This window comes from Micromesistius poutassou, assembly GCF_964030765.1.
Source record: "Micromesistius poutassou genome assembly, chromosome: 13".
Classification (NCBI taxonomy): domain Eukaryota; kingdom Metazoa; phylum Chordata; class Actinopteri; order Gadiformes; family Gadidae; genus Micromesistius; species Micromesistius poutassou.
Genome location: NC_140283.1, coordinates 9,258,754 through 9,283,775, shown reverse-complemented (window position 1 = coordinate 9,283,775; position 25,022 = coordinate 9,258,754). Strand labels below are relative to the sequence as shown.

At 44.0% G+C, this 25,022-nt stretch overlaps 1 protein-coding gene across 1 annotated transcript in view; it reads right to left on the bottom strand.

Annotated features, from left to right (window-relative positions):
* LOC311357849 (neural-cadherin-like) overlaps positions 1 to 19,141 on the bottom strand; it is a gene marked incomplete at its 3' end in the record, with an annotated part of 93,799 nt that extends 74,658 nt beyond the window's left edge. Inside the window, 1 exon segment of the mRNA XM_084477872.1 lies at positions 18,223 to 19,141. Within this exon segment, the coding sequence (XP_084333998.1) occupies positions 18,223 to 19,090 (868 nt within the window). The 5' untranslated portion in view covers positions 19,091 to 19,141.
* Positions 19,142 to 25,022: the final 5,881 nt, after the last annotated feature.

Below are 25,022 nucleotides of genomic sequence, written 5' to 3'. Positions count from 1 at the left end.
ATGTATATATATAAATATACATATATATATGATCCAATCACTTTTTGGAGTAAGGTTGAAAGTGTAACTCCCACACACACACACACACACTCTGGATATAAACAAATAAATGAGATTGTGCTTCATTTACCACTTGATTAGCTTGTGACGCATGCAAGTGAAATAATCGCTGCATTTGAAAAAAATTGAGTTAATGAGCGTTTCTGAAAAACCACTTGCAAGTCTTCAAGCTCAATACATTAATGTCAATATTCCTATGATCTCTGTTCACACTATCACATAAGACAGTGATTTTGAAACTGTGGTCCGCGGACCACCAGTGGTCAGCGACGGTACTGCAGGTGGTCCGTGGAAAAGCAATATAAAATAATATTTTTCGAGATAAATGATTTTTTTTTTTTTTTTTTTTTAACCAGGAGTAGACCTACTGTGTTTTTGTTAAATGTGTATAGGGCCAGAGTTCGTGATCACATCCCATGCATAGCCTTTATATATAGGCAGTGTATATCTGAAATTATTTGTTTTGAATTATAAATGGAAGAAATAAGGCCTATTATTATTTTAATTTCCAGTAAGTTTCTTGGTCTCCCGTTTCTGAGATGTTTTGCATATGTTACTTGGACAAACTCCCAGCCTGTTCGTTGAGTACTTTGAGAAGATTTGATATTTGACTTTATCCAGTTCAGTTCAGTTCAGTTTGTTTGTGACTACTGTACATATTTAATACTCCATTATCATTGCTATGGATATAAGCCTGGTGTTCAAATGAACCTGATTACGCCCTCGGGTGCTTTAAATAAATACATTAAATATGTGGCAGCCGTTGTGTGCAGTAAACATTCTTTTAACAAGCCTGTTGTACTGATGCTATGTTACTTTTAGAGCTAATATATGCCTATTAAGAGGTGTGGGTAATTCAGGTAGGACTGTGTGTAGACATATTTTATTATGTGTATTATAAGGTGGTCTGCGAAAATTCTTGATTATAAAAAGTGGTCCACACACACTCAAAGTTTGAAAACCCTGACATAAGGTACATGATTCCATGTCCTCCTCTGCTCTCTTCTCAGCGCAACAGCATGTCCAACAGCATGCTCAGCCTGTCTTTCTTTCAACAAGGCCATATGATCAAACAACACTGAAATGTAGAATTGGAAAACAGAAAATACACTGTTACTTTAAACCCACAAGCCATGGGTTTAATAAATGATCAAGAATTGCTCTAATCGTTTTCTGATAAAGTAATCTCTCTGAATTTGTCTAATGCCTTTGTGAATACGCAGGATGCTGCATCGCAAGGAGGGTCAATGATGGTTCACGAGGAAACTCTCCTGGGCAGGCAGGAGCTCTGAAGCTGGCACTGAAGCACTTACCCAAATTTATCATAACCCAAGCCTCGTTTGAAGGCAGCCTTGCTTTAAGGCGGTCGGGAGAGCGTTCTCCGTCGGAAGGATGTGTGTAATCAAGTCAAAATGAAAGCCAAGGATTTTTTTACAGGAGGATGTAACACAGCGGCCTTTGCTACCTCCACCACGACCCACTAACAGACGGAAACAGAGACCTGTTGGCGGTGATGGAGAGGCCTATACACGAGAGTCGACCGTAAAGCAAGTCTCTCCATTCCGCCGGACGTCATTTATCTTTTTCTAATCGAGTTCTTGCGTTGGGGTAGTTTGGCAACGGTGCAGACGTTTTTAGCAGGGGAATGAAAACAACATCGTACTGTAAGTATGTATTATTAAGTATGGCTCCATTACGAGGATGCCATGTTGACACATATTGATTGATAGCGGCAAAGGGGGTGAGTTAGGTGACTTCCTCTATCGCCGGGCCCTCACCCTGTTCTGTTAGTCTGCTCATCTCCACACTCACAGCCTGAATCGTACAGGACACGTAGCAGATGAACAGTGTGAAAGGGCTGAAAGTCAGGCTATTCTCTCAGCCTTTAGTCCCTTTAATAAGCCCTGTTGACATAGATTAGCATTCTGCCGGTGATTATCTTTGATGCTTGAGGATGTGGACGCTTCCAAACTCTTATAGACACATCGACTTGATGTTTGATGTTTGACCCCCCACCCCCTCCTCCACCTCCACTCACGTTTCTTATTGTCCGAAGCCATCCATAAACAAGATCACATTTATTTTCTTTGTAGCAAAATATGAAGTTTGACAACGCCAAGCGGAGGTCTCTGGGAGGAGAATGTATATCCTCCCACAGCCTGTCTTTCGTCGCTGCAGCGGGTTATTCTGCGTTACATAGAAGGGAGTTGGCAAGCGCAATAGTTAATGACTTTTTTTCTCATTAGTTTTACGGCCCCGGTCACGGGCAGTCGAACACATGGGGAAAATATAACTCTGTAGAACCAGTCGCCCGATGCATGGCTATTTTTTTTTTTTTTTTGTCTTCCACCCCGTAGCTATCCTCAACCTCCACCAGGTGAGAAAAAAAAAGAAGAAGGGGATAACGAAGAACAGGGGAACTCACAACAGGATGTGATTGCATGACTCAGAATTACGTGCCGAGCTCAAGCCTCACCATGCCATCATCCAATCTGCAACGGCGTGAGGGAAATAGCCTCGGTCCAAGAGGACACTCACACAAACCACACAGCATTCCCCCACTCAACGCCGAATAGATTTCCTCCCACAGCGGAAACATATTTTCACTGTCATTAATACCGAGAGCACCCCACACCGGCCAATGAGGCGAAATGGCCGAGATGCATGTGATGCACCAACAACAGGTGTATCGTGTGCTGCCATCGTATGCTGTGGTGTGTTCAGGATGAACAGCAGGCGCACAGAGTGACGATCTGTGTGTGTGTGTGTGTGTGTAAGGCAGAGTTCCCCCATACTACAGATACAGATGTGAAATATAGACAAATATCGCTGGGCCTCCAGTTGTTGGCCCCCATGTTATAGATTAATTTATTTTCTTCTTTTTTTTGTCATGGAGGGGGATTTATAGCTTATGTATGTTGTGCACCATTTTGTGTTAATGTTTATGTTTGTGGCTGTATGACATACACACACACACACACACACACACATACACACACAGACACACACACACACTCAAACACACACTCTCTCTCTCAAACAGTGTTTGTGTATAAGTGTGCTATTACGTATATGAAAGCATGGATTCATCACCTCATACATAACATAAGACAAGTATGAGTGGGAGGGATATACAGTGAGGGGGTGCATGTTTGCGTGTGTGTGTGTGGGGGGGGGATGTTTCTTGGCTAGAGTGTTATATTTGTGTACTCGTGCTTGTTTGCGTTTGTTTGTGCTGTTGCTGTTTATGTAAGCATTGTGCCAGATACATACACACACACACACACACACACACACACACACACACACACATACACACACACACTCTCTCTCTCTCTCTCTGGAGCTCTAACAATAACCTGCTTTTCAAGGTTGAGTGGCGGAAGAGAGAATGAGCTCGAAGAAGACGAGTCAGGAACGCTGTTTGAGGAAAAACATATTCCCAGAAGAGCCCGTAAATTGGCTTGAGGAGCAAAGTGAATTAAAGAGGAAGGGAAAAGATTTAATCCAGGCTATGCTGTTTTCTCCTCATTACAGTTCCAATGCCCCCTCCTCATACTCATCTCTTTCTCTCTCTCTTTCTCTCTCTCTCTCTCTCTCTCTCTCCCTCTCTCTCTCTCTGTCTCTCAACAGGAATGGCTCCTGTTCATTTCAGGGGCTTTCATTCGGTCATTAGTCTCCATCAGCGGCCTTCTCCTGGAGTTAGTTATCTTGGGTGCTGGAGTTAGGGTTATTTCTCTCTCTCTCTCTCTCTCTCTCTCTCTCTCTCTCTCTCTCTCTCTCTCTCTCTCTCTCTCTCTCTTTCTCTCTCTATCTCTCTGTATCTCTCTGCCTTCCTCTCTCTCTCCCTCTCTTTGTATTTGTGATTTGATGATCACAAAGGTAATTTCAGTTTTACGATGTGGTGGGGCTGCAAAGATGTACCAAGATGTAGGAGCACGACATCATCTCTTTATATTTTGTGTTTGCATGTATGTGAGTGTGTGCGCGTGCGTGCGCGCGTGTGTGTGTGTGTGTGTGTGTGTGTGTGGGGGGGGGGGGGGGGGTGTGGTGTGTGTGTGTGTGTGTGTGTGTGTGGGGGGGGGGGGGGGGGTGTGTGTGTGTGTGTGTGGGGGTGTGTGTGTGTGTGTGTGTGTGGGGGTGTGTGTGTGTGTGTGTGTGTGGGTGTGTGTGTGTGTGTGTGTGTGGGTGTGTGTATAGTAAGGTAGCATGGGCCCAACGATGCAGTGTAAATGGAGAGTAATGGACCGAGTGGTTCCCAAGCAGGTGTGTGGCCTCCCTGGATCTCTCACCAAGAGAGAGGAGAGGGAGAGAGAGGAAAACTGAACCTGGATCGCTACCCCAGAGAGAGAGAGAAAGAGAGAGAGAGAAAGTAACATTATCACGGACCGAATCGCTCACCCAGAGAGAAAGGGGAGAGAGAGAGAAAGTAATATTATCACTGGATCGCTCACCAAGTGAGAGAGAGAGAGAGAGAGAGAGAGAGAGAGAGAGAGGGGGGGGGGGGTTAGAGAGAGAGAGTAAGAGAGAGAGAGAGAGTGAGAGATGGGGCGAGAGAAATAAATTGAGAGAAAGAGTAAGAGAGACAGGTCTTTCACCCAGAGATAGAGAGAGAGATAGAGTGAGAGGGGATAGAATGAAAGAGGGAGAGTGAGAGATTGGGCAAGAGAGAAATAAATAGAGAGAGAGAAAGAGAGCAAGTGCGAGAGATAGGGGGGGCGAGAAAGAGAGAGAGAGAGAGGAATAGAAGAAGGGAGAGAGAGAGAGAGTACACTGACCACAGCATCAACAGCCACCCCACAGCCACTCTGAGCTCTGATTAAACTCTGCGGGTGTGTGTGTGTATGGTGAAATTTAAATGGTTTATTCAGTGAGTTCCCCCTCCTTTCCTCTAGCGCTGGAAGTAACAGTAAGTATCATTTCTGCACAGCACCTACAGTCACAATAAACGACAGAAGCCCTGGCACTGTCAGCATGGCCTCTCCGAAATCTGTTAGGCCCACATCTTCTTCACTGGTGTGTGAAATTATTTTAGCCCTCTGCTCATTATGGGATTTTAAAATGCATTATAGTTAGGGCTTTTATAGTGTGCCACGACATTAATTCAATTTGCCCAATTCACACTTTCTTATTATCATGGCACTCAGACACACACACACACACACACAAACCCACAGCTGGAGAGCCCTGCTTCTCAGCCTTATCTACAGAAGATATCTTCAGACTACACCCAGCCAGCCAATCCAATAAAGTCACAGACCCCTCCATCCACCCATCTATCTTGACTCTCTCTCTTTCTCTCTCTCTCTACATCTGTGTCTCTCTCTCGCTCTCTCCATGGAGAACTTGAGGCTTCCTCTGGCGACCTCCATTCCTCTCCGCTTCCTCCCTCTCGCTCCCTATTTCCGTGTGAGCTGGTGATTGATGGAGGTTGATCATGTGAGCCCTTTTGATCTTCCCACACATACACAAGGACACACACACAAGCACACACACACACACACGCACACACACACACACATACACAAACATGCGCACGGACACACACACACACACAGATGTACCACGTGTATTCCCTTATATACAAATATATGTACCACCACACATGCACACACACACACACACACAGACTAAATATGGGAAATATTGATTTGCTGGAACACGCAAAATCAAACAAACTCTTACACAAATGCCCAGGGCAAAGCCCGGCTGCCTAGCAGGACTAAAAGGAACACACACCACCGTGCATAACTAAGGATACTATATTGGTGTGTGTGTGTGTGTGTGTGTGTGTGTGTGACAGTGGCAGTAGGCATAGAGCAGAAGTACGGCTGCAATTCCATCTCCAATCGATGTTTTACCCATGCATGAATGAGTCGATACAGTACGGTCTAGCACCTGTCTCTGAAAGAAGGCCAACAGGCAAACGTGCAGTGACTTAATAGTACATGCCAGCGCACACACACACACACATTCACACACACACAAATTGACATACACGCAAAACGATACAAACACATGGGTAACACTTTCTATTAACGGTACATTAATGAACCATTAATTAACGTTCATTAATGAGGTAATAAGTGTAAGGTTAACTAAGAGTTATTTAACTGTTGAAGGCATATTTATGTAATGTTTGATGATGTTGTGTTGTAGCGTGGGTTCGTGGGAGTGACTTCATGACTGAAGTTGGTTGAGGTAGCATTAACGTTCTACATTGAGATGAGTTGATTGCCCACACACCTTCAACCGTGGGCTAACTTCAAGCCAGCGCTGTTATCCATGTTCAAAACAATCATACAAAAGATTTATTTTTCAGCGTGTTGAACGATATGAGTTTAATATTGTAGCACATCGTAGTACGGTAAGCTAGATCGATATTAAAGTTTCATATCACAAAGCTAAATTTGAAATTACACAGCTGATCACGTCCTCTCTGTATCTCAAGACTTTTGCCAGTGCTTCTGTAGACATGTGAATACTGCCGGTTGCAGGATGACTGATCCTGCTCCTCCTTGGATGAATCAATGTCAACTGTTGATGAGACCTGGAGTCCCCTCATAGCACAGCAAGACCCATCACAGGGGAAAACCAGGAAAGGGACAGGAAGAGTGAGCGGTGCGGCAAGAGGAAGACCGGTGGGTAGAGGAAGAGGGACGGCATCAGCGGGTGTCACGGCAGGAGTGAGCAGCATAGTGTGCAGGATACGTGACCAGCAGCCAGACCCAAAGGGCCAGCACACTGGGTCCATGGCAGCAGTGTTCTGATTACTGTTTAGCAACATCACTCTCGTTATCTTCTCCAGAAATATGTTCCTTATTATAGAAGTGAAGGGTAAATAATTATTTTGTTCATTTTTTAATTATTGTTGTTATAATAATATGGTTCCATACAGCCTTCTTTATAAGGAATTGGAATCATTAAATAATATTAACAGCATGAGTCATTAAATAAAGAAGCAATTTGTATTCACAGTACAATACATTTATTCATATTTGTAAGTCAAATGTATGCTTTGCAATGAATGGAATAACATTTAAAGGCATTGGTGTATGGTTGCAAAGGGGCCTAAAGTAAGAGGTGGGTGAATAATCTGTCCTTATAAATGAAAAATGAACAAATATATAAAAGTGCAGCTCGTTCAGGTGACCGTTGACTTTGGGGTTTGATGAACAAAGTTGTAGTTTATGTTCAGCTCTTGTCACTCATCTCTTGTTGTGTAGAGCTGGCCCCTGTGAGGTTAAATACCATGCATTCAAATGAGTAGGAATAATTATTCAATTTAACAGAACATTAGCATAACAAAGTTCTGCTATGACAGTCTGCTGATGGATATATAGTCCTCAGTCCTCAGAACTACTATTATTGCTACACCATTTGTTGGTTGTTAAAGGACTTTAGGGTATAGCCATGTGTTCATTTAAAACAACCAACACCCCATAACCTGTAAATAATACAGTTTAGTGTCACCTTTCATTTAGGACCAGTGATTCACTTTCTGAAATGGAAAGGTTCCAGGCTTCAGAAAACAGTGGAGAAGTGACACTCTGATAATTCAGTATTCCTTACCTATCTGATGGTGAGTCAATGGATGGTGCTTTGGTGGAGGCTGCTAGGCAGAAAGGCTTGAAGGTCTCTTGTGAGGTCTCTTGCTATGAGTTGACGTGGATGGTCCCACTGTTTCGTATCTGTTCAATGTGAAGTAAAAAATAATGTAATGTAGCATTTTCCATGAACTGACAATACATTGATATCAAAAATGAAGAACTAACAGAAAACAGTTTATAACATATCTCTGTGAAATCGCAGAAAATAGTGAGCCTGAGCTCACTATTTCCTCACACCAGATACAGACACTGAGCATAGTCATGTGTTTATGATTATACAACAGTTAGTTCCGACCAAGTAATTTGAGTGGACAAGAAGCTTTCCATGAGTGATCATAAATGATAGAGAGTATAACAGCACTGGGACTTTTAACGTATCACTTAAAACTTTTATGTATCACTCTTTTATCTATCACTCTGCAACTAACATAACGTAACGTGTATATCTGTACAAAGTAGCAAGCCAGTGCATGGCAACTGGCAACAGTTCAGTCCCAGTCCAGTTGTGGATATATTTGTGTTGGCGGAGCCAAGTAAATCATTAATGAACAAACAAATCATAATCTGTTGTTGTTTATTATTGTTAACTAATAAATGGTTCTTGTAGAACTGTTGTATAAAAGCAATATCACACTCAAGGTCGTGCTGTTGTACTGAATATCAGCACGGCTGTGATTATGTTCGGCGCTTGGCCTACGGCCTCGTACCTACGACCGAATCACAGCCGTGCTGATATTCAGTACAACAGGATGACCTCGAGTGTGATATTACTTTAATACCGTAATGTTAGATTGCTAACATACTCAAATCCGAGATCTCGTTTTAGTTAGTAGTTGTAACCATATGAAACCATTGTATTTACGTTACCCTGTTTGTATCACCACGCAATGTTTGTGTCTGGAGAAATTTGAATTACTAATATATTATGTATCGATCACAGTGATTGAACACAGTGGTTTTAAGGTTAAAATGCAACATTCTGATTATCACACAAACAAAGCTCATTCCCCACTCTGATTGAATATATTTACAAAAAAATACATTGTACCCCGTTAAATGTTAGTGAGGTGAAACTCTTCACAATATTACTGTCTCTGAGGCTTGATACAAATATGGTATTTGTTCTTATTCATAAAAACAAGTATCTTACAGTATGACCGACTGCATTGTGCTATCATCATAAAATTGTTGCACTATCCACATTGATGATAGCTTACGTTTTCCAACAGCATGCAAATAACATACTGCATGCTATGATTACTGTGGTGTGTACTATTCTTCCGATAAGCTGAGCCAAAAGGTGCTTACCTGTCTAGTAGAGCACATGCTGTGCGATCGCCGTCTCTCTGTAGTCCTAGCTCGTCGTCAAGCTCTTCATCTGTGGAATACCGTGCCAATATTTACCCTCCTAACCTCTCCTCTTGTCAGATAATCTTCCTGGGTGGTTTGATTCCCATAGGTCTCTGCTGTGCAGGGACAGCTACAGCAACCAAAGTCGCAGCAAACTGGACTGATTGATCGGGATCCATCGCGAGTGGGCATTAAAAACAATAGAATGAAAACACAACTGAGTGGATAGCTATCTAAGTGTTAGGGTTAACCCTTACCTTAACCCTGCAAATGAATTTATACATTAATACCGAAGTTAATATGAACACCATTACCTTAGTTAACATGAACACCATTAGTAAATGAATACTAGACCATAAGTTAACTCTTTAGTAACTGAATACTTATTACCGCATTAACTAATGTTACTAGTTAATGTTGGCATCTTTTTAAATAATGGGTTACTTAATGTACCCTTCTTGTAACGTGTTGCTAACATGCGTGTCATATACTGTACAGTCCGCTAGAATTGTCCTGTGCATCACACTGTAAGAAAGGATGTGGTCAAAGTCAAAGCAGAGCGAAGAGGAAGGGGGGAGGTGTGTGGATGGGGGGTGATTATAAAGTCCTCATTTAGACTATCTAATCCAGTGAACAGTCTGTCCTGTGTTCACTGTCATCTCCCTTCGCACATCAGGATCAGCATTAGCAACAAGCTGCAAAGATTAAACAGGATCAATGCTCCTCACCCACACAGCAAGTGAGAGAGAGCGAGAGAGAGAGAGAGAGAGAGAGAGAGAGAGAGAGAGAGAGAGAGAGAGAGAGAGTTAGAGGGAGAGAGGAAGAGCGAGAGGGAGAGAGAGGGGGCAACATTGTCAAATCCAAGGAGAGAAAATATATACAGCAACATTCATCAATATTTCTCCCTTCAAAAGCAACCTCGCTGCAACCCCAACAGGTAATCTTCCATTCATAGGTAACAATATGGATGGTTTGCCCTGTTGATTTCATAGCGTTAATAAATGATGATCTGGCGATCCATTTAAATATGAATGCATAGTGCCAGGGGACATTCTTTTTGAAAGGTTGTGAAGCTGTGATTAATCACAAGGAGGTTTTAGGGACATAGCCTCAGTGGGCTGAGTGAGTGGTTGACAGATGCCTTTGGAGAGCGCTGTATGTCAGGGAATCCATCAAAAGCGATCATTAAACATAAATCAAAGTCAGCAATTAAAACCGTTCAATCGGCAGCGATTTCAGGGTTCTAACGACTCAATGACGACTTCTAACGGAGAGTGACGCTCATCATCAAGTATCTCTTTATGTCTCTCTGTATCTTTCTTCGGACTGTAGAGTGCCGCGGCACGGGGGTGTGTGACTCACCCACTAACCTACTGTTTTTGTTTTGATCAGAGCCCCCGAGGGATTAGCCGGGGGTGGAGGTGGCAGTGAACTACAAGCTCACAGTTCCAGGTCATGATCCCGTGTTACAGTGGCACGTGTGTGTGTCTGGGACTTTTCGGGGCCGTGTGAGTCTGGCTCACACGCTAATGACGAAGCACAACATGCGACCGTGGCCTGGGCCATATGGTGAGATTAGTTCGAGGGCGCTAAGCATCTAGTGCCAACGTTGGCTCGTCCATTCGCCGGCTCCCCTCGCACAGAACGCAGAACAAATGCTGGGGTGTCGGGCGCGCAGGGTGCACAATGTGAAAAAAAACACAAATAAAAAGATAAGATAAAAAACAAATAAACCTAACATACAATGTAGATGATAAAAAAGAAGAAAGAAACGTGATATCCTTCAATCACTCATGCACACAGTGAACAGTCACTGTGTAACACACTGGTGTCGCCTAGTTGCTGTTGATCACACTGGTTGAGGACTGGTTCCTCTACTCCATCTCCTGCAGTAGTCCCACCCCCCCCCCCACACACACACACCCTCCCCAACGCGCCGCCACCAACGCCTCTCAGCCGAGATAAGGTCGCTTTTCCTCCATGCTAAGGCATTGATTGAATAACTTTGCACCGTAATGAGAAACGCTCTCGCAGACAAATATATCGTCTGACCTTTTTTACAGACGGCGTCAATGCTGCTCTCAACATCGTCGCCTGTTTTGTTTGACAGCCACGATTGAAAAGTGTGCAGAATGTTAAAGGCTGACGTTTGTTTCATACATGGCTGCCATTTCAACCGCTCAATGACCCAACAAATCCACGCCATGCCCCGATGACTCACAGCGCAACTTGGCCATCAATGAGATCCATTTGTATGGTAGTAGTAAAAAGAACGAGTTCTTTGTTCACAGTTCACCTAGCAAAGTGTATTCATCACTGGGTTCTTGAGACAGCACACATTGTCTCGGCCATTGTTATGCTCAGTTAATTGGACCTCTGGGCATCTAAAAAATGGTTGAGAAGCTCAAGACCAAACACATGTACACAGGCCCTAGGCAATGAATTCCCACAGCACGTCTTGGGCACGAGCGCCAATTTTAGTTTCATATTCTGGCCTCCGTGTGAAGGAATGGTTCATTAGTGACTCAAAACTGGATTCCATCACCTGCCTGAAGTTTGTAAACCAGCGGTGTGTCTCCGCATCTCCCTCAACATATTAATTGTTGTTGAAAGTGATGTTTTGCGAGCAGCCCCTGGTTTAATCAATAGCGCGGAAATCAATTCAGATCTCCCGGGGGAAAAAAAATGAAAATGCCACAGAGTCAACTAGGACTGCAGCAGCATGGCAGAGTGAGTAGGTGGACAGGTGGAGACGTTCAGCCTTACAGGCGTAGGGAGAAAAGCCATCTTTTTGTCACTCTCTCTCTCTTTCTCTCTCTCTCTCTCTCTCTCTCTCTTTCTCTCTCTCTGTTTTTTTGTTTTGATTTGCAGGGGATTTGACAGTCACAGCACACATTTTAGCAGGATGTGAAGTCAACGTCGTCACCCCCCCCCCCCCACCCCCACCACAGAGACTGTGTCAGTTAAAATGTAATAACTGCGTGGCCTCTCTCTCTCTGTCTGCAAGGAGTTCCTCACACAATGAACAACTTGTGCTTGTTTTTTTTCAGCCATGTAGACAGCGGGACACATGAAGGTGTTCCCAAAAAAAAAAAGGGTGCTTTCGGGACGTCAGCGACACGTAGGGCTGACAGCCCCCGCGCCGGGCTGCCGCATCCGGACATGACAATGTTAGTCGTAATGGACATCAATAATGTAGGGGCTAGGACTGATGAAGACTCTGCTGCCGTGTTTCGATATGACAGCAAATGTGCACACATTCTTGCACACACGGACACACACACAGACCGACAGACAGACTCCCCCCCCTCACACACACACACACACACACACACACACACACATTCAGACAGAGAAACCTCCACATATACACACACACGGACACACACACTCACAGACACTGTCTGGTTCTGTAACAACAGCTTTGAATAATTAGCACCCCCCTCTCGTACTCCTCCATTCCTCTCCTTCCTCCCTCACTCTCTCTTTATCTCACTCTTCCCCCATTAAAAACTATTTCAACGCATTTCTGGTGCCTTCTCTCCCGTCCATTTGTACAGCAGCCATTTTCAGAGGGAGGGAAATGCTGTGCCATCTTGCCCTTCTCTCTCTCTCGCTATCTAGCCCTGTGCTTCACTCCACTCGACCCTGTGGCCGCCACACTAGACACACACCGACACACACACACACACACACACATGCACACACACACACAGAGCACGTGTGACTCTCGCTCCATTCCCTTTTACTGTAGTCTCGCTAAACAGAGAAGCGCTGTGCTACTGCCTTTTCTACACAATAACCCAGAGCCGAGCTGACCCGCTATCAGCCGCTTGAGTCTCTCTGCCTTCTGAACCGCATCTACCCTCGCCCCTTATCTGGGGTAAACACAACACATGGCTAGCAGGCATGCTCACGCAAAAGAAATCTAAAAATTAACTCTCCAGTGTGAACAAAAAGTCCTGGCATCGGACAATACCCACATGCAAACCACAAACACACACACACACACACACACAAACACACACACACACACACACACACGCACACACACACACACACACACACAAACACGCTCCCAACTCCCTAATCCAGCTCAGCGTCAAAAGGCATATTTCGTGACCAACTTCCCCGTAGAGCACATCCGAGCCTGACCTATCACTGTCCCCCAGGATAATATCCCATTGTATGCCTTTCTTAAATAGCCAATGAAGCGCCCCCACTCTCCCCCCCCAGGCCTCCCCCCCCATACACACACCCTCTTCCTCCCCTCTTCCACCCATATGCTATCTCCTACAATAACATAAGCTACCCCCACGCTTCGTCTTTCTGCCAACCCATACATTTACTCCACAAGTAGCTCTAATCTCAACCCCCACACACACACGCGCACACATGCACACACACACACACACACACACACACACACACTTGCACCCTTGGAGTGCAAATTGCGGGAGGAAAGGAAATATTGGAAGATGCATGTTTCTCCTACAGGAAGACCCCCAAGTGGGAAATCACATGCTCTCGCAGCATGCTGTGGTGTCACAGTTGGATCCAAGAGCCGATAAATCAGAGTGGCACCATGCCGGAAAGCAATGTAAACATTTATCACCTGTCCATCCATACTGCATGTAAACACACCTTGGGAGGACACACACACACACACACCCTTACACACACTAATACACGGCACATATACACCCCTACATGCTCCATGTGCATGCGCGCACACACACACACACACACAGACCCACACACATGTCAACATACATGCACATACATGCACATACACACACACAAACACATACATACACAGATGCACACATTCACACACATACACACACACAAACACACGGTATTCTACCAACACCCACTCCAGGCACAATTTTCCTCATCCAAAATTGATAAATGCAGACAATTTGAGACACTTTTTACACCTAAACAAACACACCCAGTATCACAAAATTACAAATAATAGAAATGAGATCCAGTAATGACATCTGTCCGCTTCCCTATTCATTTCACATCACAGAGGGAGTATGTTAATGTGCTGGTTAGAGGGAGAAAGCATCAGGGGAAAGGGAAATTGGATTAAAAACAGCGTGAGGCAAGACGCTGGGCCAGGAGACAGATAGTGAGCGAGACACGCGGCTGTAGAGCAGACAGAGAGCACGAGAACGTGCGTGAGAGTGGAAGAACGTGTGGAGAGAGAGAATGGCTCTGTGACGAGGCACACTCCACCGCGCTGTCTAAACGTGTGGTGAAGACGGCCATTACAACCAGCGCTGTGTTAAAGGGATGCTTTATCGCACGCCCACATCCGTTCCAAACTTACCACGGATTGCACCCTAGTAGCACCCTTTGTCCAAGACGATTACCAACAAACTACGAACAGAGATGGTAGCAAGAAAAGCAAGAAAAAAAACAACAACCAGCACTGACACACAAATACAAATCTAAGGATCTGTCCTGTGAGAGCCAACGGAAGGCTTCTGGATGCGCAGGAACAAGCAGAGAGAGCGAGCAGGCAGTGTGCTTCTGAGTCATGGCCTACTTCTACGTCTAGCAGCGCCTGTCCTTCTATCTGTTATCATATACCCAGGATATGTAAAAATGAATATGCTGGAGCCTACGGGGATGTCAGCCCTACTGAGGCGAGGACAGCAGGAAAATATCACACCAGAAAAAAGAGTCAAACGGGAAGCATGGGCGATCCGAGCATAAGGGTGGCTTTTAAAGCAATTTGAGATGTTATTTATAAGACTGGGGCACATTAAGACCGGGCATATCTCATGGGTTAATGACGGAAGAAATTAGTAGGATTTGTTGGAATTTTCTTTAAATGCATATAATTTATATAGAATATACAGATTTGCCCAGGGATACGATCGGATGAGATAGATCCATACTAACCCTGCATAAAATAAAATATTTGATTTATTTATATTCTATTCTTTGCTGAGTTGGGTGGTGAGGATTCCTTAGAATCTGTACGGTAAATTATGAAGCATGAGTGTTACGAATGCATCCTTCTCAATGCTTTGACCCTGAACCTGAGCTCCAGAAAAGAGCTCCATTAGGTACTATTATGGTTCTGGCTTTCCAGCAGAAAAAAAACGCTAAAATTTTGTTGAGCAACAGGCATTCCTTGTTGTCATACCATCCATCACGATACATGTGGAGTAAGGCTGAATATATATATTTTTTTATATTTATTTTTTAACTTAGCAAACATTGGGGGCCAAATGATGCAATTATATCACTAAAATAATATATAATTTAGCTCTCTTGACAACAACTAGGCTGCTCTAAAAAGCACTTCTGAAGCATATGCTGGGGGCATCTGGCACTGCTAATATAAGTTAAAGAAAATGTGCAATGGTGCAGTATCTAATTGCTCAAGTTGTCAACATATTGATAATACTATAAAGCAGTAAAAGTCACAGATAGTGGCTGGCACAGATACCTTTTAACCCTGTAAAGTTTCACTCTTTCAACATTACAAGATTCACTTGTAACTCTCAATCAAGAATTTGGAGTCAATCAACATTTGTCTAAAGGCATCCCTTACTTATATTGCATCGATGTTTACTTCCCCTGGGTAAAATGCTGTCAATATATTTGATCAGTCAAATGTATAATGCTTATATTTGGTAATTTTGGAATACAGTCATCAGATAAATGTTTAGCTTTGCTGGTGTCTGTTGCAACATCACATTGTTGGGAGGCAGTAGAAAAAAGCAGCTCACTTTCATTTGCATGAAATAATTTATCCTGAAAATTGACCCTCAATTTCTCTGACTACCAAGCTATCTATTACCTCAAGTTCAATAATAATATATATATTTTTTATAATAATAATAAAAAGTATCAAAAAGTATCATAAAAAGTGCTCATTTTCCACCCCCCCCACCACCACCACCACCACCACCATATGATATGTGGTGCTGGCTGACATCGCTTCATCTGGAGTCCATCCTTGATTCTACAGCTCTTTCAGAGGTTTGTATCAAAAGAGACCATTCACAACACAAAGGAGCACAAGCTTTCAGAAGAATTACAAGCAGTATAAGCGCTCCGTCTCCAAACAAGCCCAGGCAGTTCAGAAGCATTAATTTGGCCTGCATCATGTATCTGACGAGGGTGGAGGCGTGGTGCAAACATACCCACTGGTTGCTGATGTGGTATCACGCAACAGTTTCCAATCTGTTGACACGTTGGGTGTTTTGGTAAATACAGGGCTATGAGAACAGAAATACTAACCGGGTGGGGGCAGATTCATTCTGCGTGTGCACGCCTCAAGGTATCACCTGAAGGCACCTCTCTAAGTGCGTGATACGATCATTCACTACAAGCTCGAGAAGCGAAGAGGGGCTTAACAGGAGGAAGGTATCATGGCTGTCATCGCCTGTCGTCCCACCGCCACTGTGGTATCTCCCATATGGGCTGTTTATAATAATATGTGATCCTTTTGGACAATGGTTTAAATTTAAGATGAATGCTAATGAATTACAGTCAAAGACCACCATTAAAGGCCAACCAGCCAAGAGTACTTGTGTCGCACAGTAACAGGAACTGTGCGACACAATGCTACAAATGCTGCTAAGGATGGACCCAGTGTATGCAGCGACTATGCAACTTTGTAGAATGGAAATGGGAACTAATGTTATAACTGATTAGAACAGTTTTGTATTTCTGATGTTGGGATCGTAATCTATTTTCTCTTCTGCTATTTTGCAATGCTGATGAAACATCAACACTGCAAATAGATTTTTAATTTTTTTTTAGATTGTTTTTTTCTATCTTTCTGGGATTCATAAACAGGGTAAATGTGAACACTCTGAAATGTTAAGCTGAGTAACAGCCCATACGTATTACACAGCACTTATGGTCAGAGCGTTGGAAACAGTGATCCTGATATCACAATGTGCATTTGTTATATTCAGTAAATGGGGGCAAACGATGACACACACGCACATGTGCCCACACACACTCTCACACACACACACACATACACAAACACACACACACACCCTTCTCACAGTTTGTTTCTTATTTTCCAACAGTAGCACAGCCCTTCAAGTAGGGGTAGCTTAGAGTAAAATCCTCAAAGCTAAAATACCCCATCACAAAAATAAAAGTGTGGCATGAGGGGATTGGTTGTGGAAGATGAAAAGCCCAGCTCTTGTTGGCTTACAGTAGTCAAACTTATTTGCATCACAGGACAATAGGAACAACAGCCCTTTTCAAGAAAATGGTCGTAAGCAATAGAAGGGAAGAAAATACATTTAGCATGCATTAGAATATGTGTCAGGCCAGAGAGGAGGATTCACCCCCATTATGCGAAAGTACGAAAAAAAAGACAAAATAATACAAACTAAATTGGCACACCGGCACAAGGTGTCGCAATCAGGCATGCAATTACTATCTGGAACACGCTGTACAAAGAAACAGCAGCATGCTATTCAAACAGGCTGTGTTCTCCAATTACAAGCCACTGTGACCACAACTGATGGAAAACATTTTGATTTGGTGCCATTAGTGTTTCATCGCAGCACATTCTGCGTCTACCTCAAGGGGGGGGTAGGGGGGGTAGAGTTCCTGTCTGTTTTCCTGTCTCCTTCCAAGAATACGAAAGGTTGCGTCGCTGCTGTGGAAGTGCCAACCCCCAAATCCCTGAGAACAGGAAGTGAGTGTGCGGTGGATTAGAGGGGCTAATGCGGACAGATGAGCGGGAGAGGGTCATAGTGGTCTGCCACTCTGCAGGGATTACCACTGGACAACAACTTTATAGAGGCAGAAAAAATCAAAGTCGTGTCAATCACCCAGCTTCACAAAATGGCTGGACAGATGTTCCACAATAGGCCTATATGTTTCGTATTCTTTTTTTTTAATGTTAGAATTGATAGCTACGCAGGTTGGTGTATACCTGTTGAATGTCAGGGCAAGTCAGTTGACGTTTGTGTGTGTGTGTGTGTGTGTGTGTGTGTGTGTGTGTGTGTGTGTGTGTGTGTGTGTGTGTGTGTGTGTGTGTGTGTGTGTGTGTGTGTTGGGGGGCTCTATGAATGATTAATGGTCAAACAATGAGAACCTTTTGTTTCAGCATCATTGGAATGGCAATAGAGATCTATTGCATGAAAATAAATAAACACTGCCACAACAATAGAAATCAGTAAGCCTGTGACACATGTATACAGACCTCTTTTATCCTGGATCTTTACAGTGAGCTCCACGAACGGTTCGCTTTCCCTATCCAAGCGCCTGGCTATCACGATATCTCCACTATCCCGCCCCACAGTGACCGGTGCGCCCTCAGCATCCCCCGGGTAAATCAACTCATAGGTGGCTGCGTGGAACCGGTTGGCGGCACCGAGGGTTGTTATCACAGAACCGACGCTCGCGTCTTCCGACACGTTCAGGGAGACCACCGTGGCGACGTCCAGCAATGCCCTGGTGGACCGTTGCGCACGTCCCCCCGGTTTCTTGGACGCCGCGGGGCGCCTGGCCCACCGGTGCGGCGTTATGGTCACCACCGCGCCTTTACTGGTCAGGGGAGGCCACCCGTGGTCGCGGGCGAAGATTGTAAAAACGACTTTCGACGGGAGACCCAGGATGGAGTCAACCAGCAGAACTTCACCCGTCTTCGGCACCACATAGAAACTGCCGTTTTGGGGTATGGAGGTGTACGTCAACTCAGAATTCTTGCCCATGTCCGCGTCTAACGCCTCCGCCTTATAAACCACACTGCGCAGGGCGGTCGTGTCTTGTAAACTTATGTGGATGTCTGGGTTTTCAAATGCGGGTGGGTGGTCGTTTGTGTCCAAAACGACCACTTCCAGTGACGCCACCTCAAACGAGACGCGCTCCGACGCGCACGTCTGGCAGCACAAGCCGAGACTCAGGCGGTACTCGGAGCGTTTCTCTCGGTCCAGAACCCTGGAAGTTTTCAGTAGTACGTTTCCCCGTTTATGATGAGCCACGACGACGAAATCATCGCTGCCGTTCCCGCTTAGTTTCACGTGGAATCCGGAATCGGGGCACCGTTTTGGCGCGTTGACGCGCTTCATGGGAACACTCAGTCCGATCACTTTGGACGCCGCCACTGAGTTTTCAAAAACATGCCCACGAAAGAGAGGCGACGGGTCCACTGTGTTGTGCTCACGAACCAGCGACAGAAGGTAACATAGCAAAACAGTCCAAACCATGTTGGTGCTAAATTGTAAATCCGAAAGAAAAAAAAAGATCTCAGGAGTTTGGACAGCAAACCATTCAAACCCTATAGCTAAACGACGTGAAACATCAACAAAAATAAAAAATAAAAATCACACGGGTAAATCCTCGTCTGTGCTTCACATAACATCATCCACACCAGCAAAAATGCCTCTTAACTTTCCGCTCTTTCATCTTGGGAGTGCGGGCGATCCGTCGTGTGGCTCCATGCAGCACCGCTGTGTGTTTGCAGAGAGCAGGGCGCTGCAGGCAGGCACTGGATTCGACTCTAGTTCTCTCCGGCACGCTGGACAGCGCCAGGCATGGGGGCGTGGCGGCACGCGGGAACGGAATCCTTGGAGATGCCACCCCCCTCCCATCCACACCCTCTGTGTTTTAAAAACACCTGCCAGATATAAGTGCTTATTAAAAAATGGCGCGGCCCTTGTAACACTGCCAGGGCAAATTGGACTCGGTGGAACAGAAAGTTGAGGTATGTTTATTTAATCACGAAGACTGGGAGGGGGATCTCTGTATTTCTCTCTCTCTCTCTCTCTCTCTCTCTCTCTCTCTCTCTCTCTCTCTCTCTCTCTCTCTCTCTCTCTCTCTCTCTCTCTTTCTATCTTTCTCTCTCTGTCTCTCTATATTAAAATTGTCAGCAGGAAAATGAATATTTGAACAGTCGTTGGATATTAATGGAGGCCTCATCCGAGTACAATTGAGGATTTACTTTAACTTCAATTTAATTGCTGATCAAAAAATCCCAAACATCTGGAGCTAGAAGAATATTGTGCTCACTGGACGAGAGTGACCTGATTTTGATACAATACGGACTAGTTAGGTCTATTTGTTGCGTGCTTTGTTATTATTATTACGATATTAATTAAATTCCTTCAATGTGAATAAACAAAGAGTTTTAAAAATCGAAATGTCTCTCTATATATAGCCTGTGTGATATTGATACATTATATATACAGTATAAATTATATTTATTAATATATATATATATATATATAAACATATATATACATATATGTATATATATATACATATATATATATATATATATGTGTGTGTGTGTTAACACCTTAGCTCATGAATCTAATTTAATTTGATGACTAAAATGCCTGCACGAATTTGTAAACGCATGACTGCACAAAACCTTTAATTGAGACCTAATAGAAAAAGGCAATGATAGGGAACAGCTATGCAAATTATATCAGGGAAAGCATCTCTGACATGGGCTTAGCTGCTGTCACATAGTCTGCTGCTGCCCATGCGGGTTCAGCAGTGTTCAAAGTCACCATTGTCATTCCAGCTCATCCCACCCCAACTCCTCATCCCAGCCTTCCACTGTATCTCTATAGGAACCCTTCCAATGTATCTCTATAGGAAGCCTTCCACTGTATCTCTATAGGGAGCCTTCCACTGTATCTCTATAGGGAGCCTTCAACTGTATCTCTGTAGGTAGACTTCTACTGTACCTTGCAGATGTTACACTTATACACTCAAGGAGTCTCCTCACCTCCTGAGCCCAGTCAGAATAACGTTCAATATTGCATGGGGTTGAAACACTTTTGAGTGGTCCAAATGATGGCAAAAGGAACACTTTAGCTCACTTTGAGTCACAGACGGTGGTAATATTCGCACACTGGTAGACATGTTATGTCAGTCCATCGTTATAGATTTGGGTGGGGCCAATTTAAAAATAAACAATAGGAGCTATCTGAGGGAAGTGTGTGAACACTTGTTGGGAACGTGTGAAGTGTGTGTGTGAGGAGGACCTGCTGGTGTTGACAAACGCAGATAAAAAGACACTTTTGATTATGGCAAAATAGCTATTGAGTGAATATGAAACAAAGCTGTGGATAATGAAAGTGTCCATCAAATAAAACTCAAGACACGTGGAAGGAAAACAAACAACAACACACCATGAATGCCAGGTGCATTCAAAGTGAAAGAAACAATGCCGTTTAAACACTAACAACAAATGGTGGTTCTTTTTGTCCTCTTCTTTGAAACAAAACCGCCTCTGTTCTCCTCGACAGTGTTGGGCCGCTTTGAAGTTTACAAGTACTCATTGGATGCAGATCACATTCTGTCTTTTATCGTGTTACTCCACATGGTGATGAACACCGGCGCTGCCAGCGTGAGAGATAGCAAGTGAGTAGCTCTTTCAATCACCGTGCCAGAACCGCACACCAGCACTGCAACCACAGAGAGAGAGAGAGAGAGAGAGAGAGAGAGAGAGAGAGAGAGAGACCGGGGGAGGGGGAGTGAGACAGAGAGAGAGAGAGAGAGAGAGAGAGAGAGAGAGAGAGCGGCGGAGGGGGAGAGAGATTGGGGGAGGGGGAGAGAAGAAGGGGAAAGAGAGAGAGAGTGTGAGTGAGAGAGAGGGAGAGGAAAGAGAGAGAGAGACAGAGGGGGGGAGAGAAAGAGGGAAGGGGAGAGAGGGAGAGCGAGAGGGTGGGGAAGAGAGGGAGAGAGAAAAAGAGAGAAGGAGAGAGTGATAGAGGGAGGGGAGAGAGGGAGAGGGAAGGAGAGGGAGAGAGAGAGAGAGAGAGAGAGGGAGGAAGGGAGGGAGAGACAGAGTGAGAGGTCATTTACTAGTGCAAGTTAAGCAACTCAATCACCAGAGATGAATAGCAAACATGAGCTACATCAAAACAACAAAGCTGTAATGAATATCAATATCTTTGAGTCAGAAAGATGACTCAGCCACCCCCCTTCTCAGTTTTTTTGGATATCGAGGGCGATAACCGAACACTCAAAGAAGATGACGACAAGGCAGAAGCCGCCAACCAAGGCTGCAAAAAAAAATAAACATTGGAACGTTTCATGCGTGCTTTATAAATAATTCACTAAATCTATTCTCTTCACTCAAAGGGAAGACACTTTGTCTCCTTAAAGGCAGAGGTTGGAGCCGTGGGCATCACACAGATGGAATCTTCCAGAACCGGGTACCATCCCCCCCTAGGGGGTCACTGGGTGCTGTGGGAAATCGATCAATGTTCAAATAGGAAGAGTGAACAACAAATATTGGAAGAGACCTTGAGGGATTGTCTGTGTGTGTGTGGTTACATGCGAAAGCACATTTACAAAGAAGGATAAATACTCATATTGGTGCATACATCATTTGGGCTGGGGCTTTCACTTTTGATTCCTCTACAATTAGTCGCCCCATAATTATTTCCTTTTGTGATTGTTATTTTCCACCATCACTTATTATTGAACCCCCCCAAAAGTGTAACAGCAGGAAGCCATTGTATTGTTGGCGTTTCAACGGTTCAACTGTAACCATGAAAAATAGGGTAAATAATTTATGGACTGGGATCCCGTCTCAAGCAACACCATAGAACATCATAGCAGTGATGGCATCGGCATCTGCATGGATCAGCCGGATAAATAGTTACTTGGGTAAATAGAGTTATAGAGTTACATAACACATTTCAGTTTGGAACAATTAGATTTGATCACAGAGCCCTGTGGTGCTTGAGTGTGCTGATGTTGATGAATTATGAATATCAGATTTAATATTGTTTTGTCGGCTAGATGGCTGGGTGGAATAATCACTCGATTTAAAAGCTGGAAGTGTGAATATAAAAAGTACCAGACAAAGCATTAACATCAGCCAGCCTACATATGTCATGCTTTTGTGGAATATGATTTCCTTTGTAGTCTAAAAGCTGATCTTGGCTATATGATGAAACAATGAATGAAACACATCATCAAAATATGAATAATGTCAGATTGTTATGGTTTTCATAACGATGCTCGATCTGTTACTGTCCATGAGAAGAGAAGAGAAGCACATGGTTGTTGGGAAACCACAGATCAATTAAATTCAATTTTTCACCTTAACAGCTGAAATAAGCTCTGAGATAAGAGCATTTCTTCATCATAAAAGCCCTTAAGAGCAAGACAACACCAAACTCAAGAATGGGTTCAAATAAACAATATTTAACTTCAAATGGGAAAACCCTCAGATTGAATGACTAGTTCGCAATTTAAACGAATGCCACACGCTGCTTAGGAGGATGATGATTGAGATGGGAGCCGAAGTCAAAACGCCGCATGGTGATGTCGCAAGGAGCTTTACATCGTGATTAGACAAGCTTCAGGCTGCCTAAGTGATTAGCACACAAAGCATGGGCCATTGATTTGAGGAGCGTCTTGTTGAAACTTCATAAAAAAGGGGGGAAAAAATATGTAGGCCTATGTCTGTTTGCTCGTTACACGAGTCACATCACCCAGAGAAAAGCCGTGTTTAGAGAAGAGAAGAAAAGGAAACAAGAGTCTGTCTCCTTCCACTGGGTGTCTGACTGGGCATGACTATACTATATAGGCCAACATGGTGAGGTCTGCGATGTGTGACACTGTTCTATTTTAATTACAATGTTAGCAGGGAGAGCGGGAGAGAGAGAGAGAGAGAGAGAGAGAGAGAGAGAGAGAGAGAGAAGGAGAGAGACAGAGGGGAGAGATTGCGAGACAGGGGAGGGGGGTGGAGAGAGAGAGAGAGAGAGGGAGAGAGCGAGATAGAGAGAGAGAGAGAGAGAGAGAGAGAGAATGAATTGGGCAGTGGATGATATCAGACAAGTCTATAACTCGTTTTCCACTATGTTGCCAGTTAATTAGTCTTACACCAGACACCAAGCGTCAGTCAGGTTTCATTATTCGAGCACTTCATTCAGAGACATCCACTATAATAACAACATAAGCTCGATTTTAAAGTGTTTATGAGGCTGAGAGGATTATGACAAAATCATTTAGGGACATTTTGAAATCAACGGCTTGCTTCGTTGAGAAGATTAAGTATTAGGCTGCTGCTCCCAATTTGGTGGCATGTACTGACAATCCAAAACGTTTGCCATAGGTTTTACACCCCTGCCAGGCAACACATTTTCAGCCGTCTCCCTTTTTCTTATATTTTGAACTGGCCCTCGATCGAGTGAGCGTCTCCAAAATCCGCGTCTTCACTAATGAGCCAGTCACGGCGGGATTTATGTCCTTAGCTTCAATATATGCGTAGCGCGTGCACGCGCGCACTCCACACTGTCTGTGACGGCGCCCTATAATGTTAAAAGGCTCCTACTTTTTCGTGGGCAAAGAATAGCAGGCTGCTTATTTTCTTGCGCCACTGAACTGTGGCGATTCAATTGTGTTGTGCCGACATAAGAAGACATGCACATGCTGCCTAGTGGGCCTACATTTAACTATCCAGTGCCTAGCTTTGTCATTAGCAGTCATCGCAGCCGTCCATGCCAAATGTCTATGGTGAACTCTCTACTCGTGTTTTTGTACTATTATTTTGCCCGCTTCAACTTTGACGCGTTCAACGCGGTGAATGCATCGAGCGCCCCCCTCTGTCACTTAAGCTCGCTGCAGTTTGACAGTTGTACTTCATGTGATCAGTTAAAAGCTAACGTTCAGATCGATATTCAGTGATGATCCCCGTAAATAAATTAAGAACACTAAAATCTCAATATAACCTCTGTAAATGGATTAATAACAGATAAAAATATAGCTTTGAGTGCGATGTCATCATGCGTGCCACAACATTTAAATAAGGGCTTTGATTAAAGCAGGTAGGTACAAAACTTCTCAGTAAGCCATTTTACAATAAAAAGGCTGTTTAATTGTAGAATATATTGACAGTACAGTACAGCAATAAAAACACTGCCAAATTGCTCCTATTTTACATGACTTCGGCTACATAGTTGATGTTCAGCATATGAAATAAAATATTAATACGGTACAAGTACAGAAATGATGGAACACAACAAACAGGCT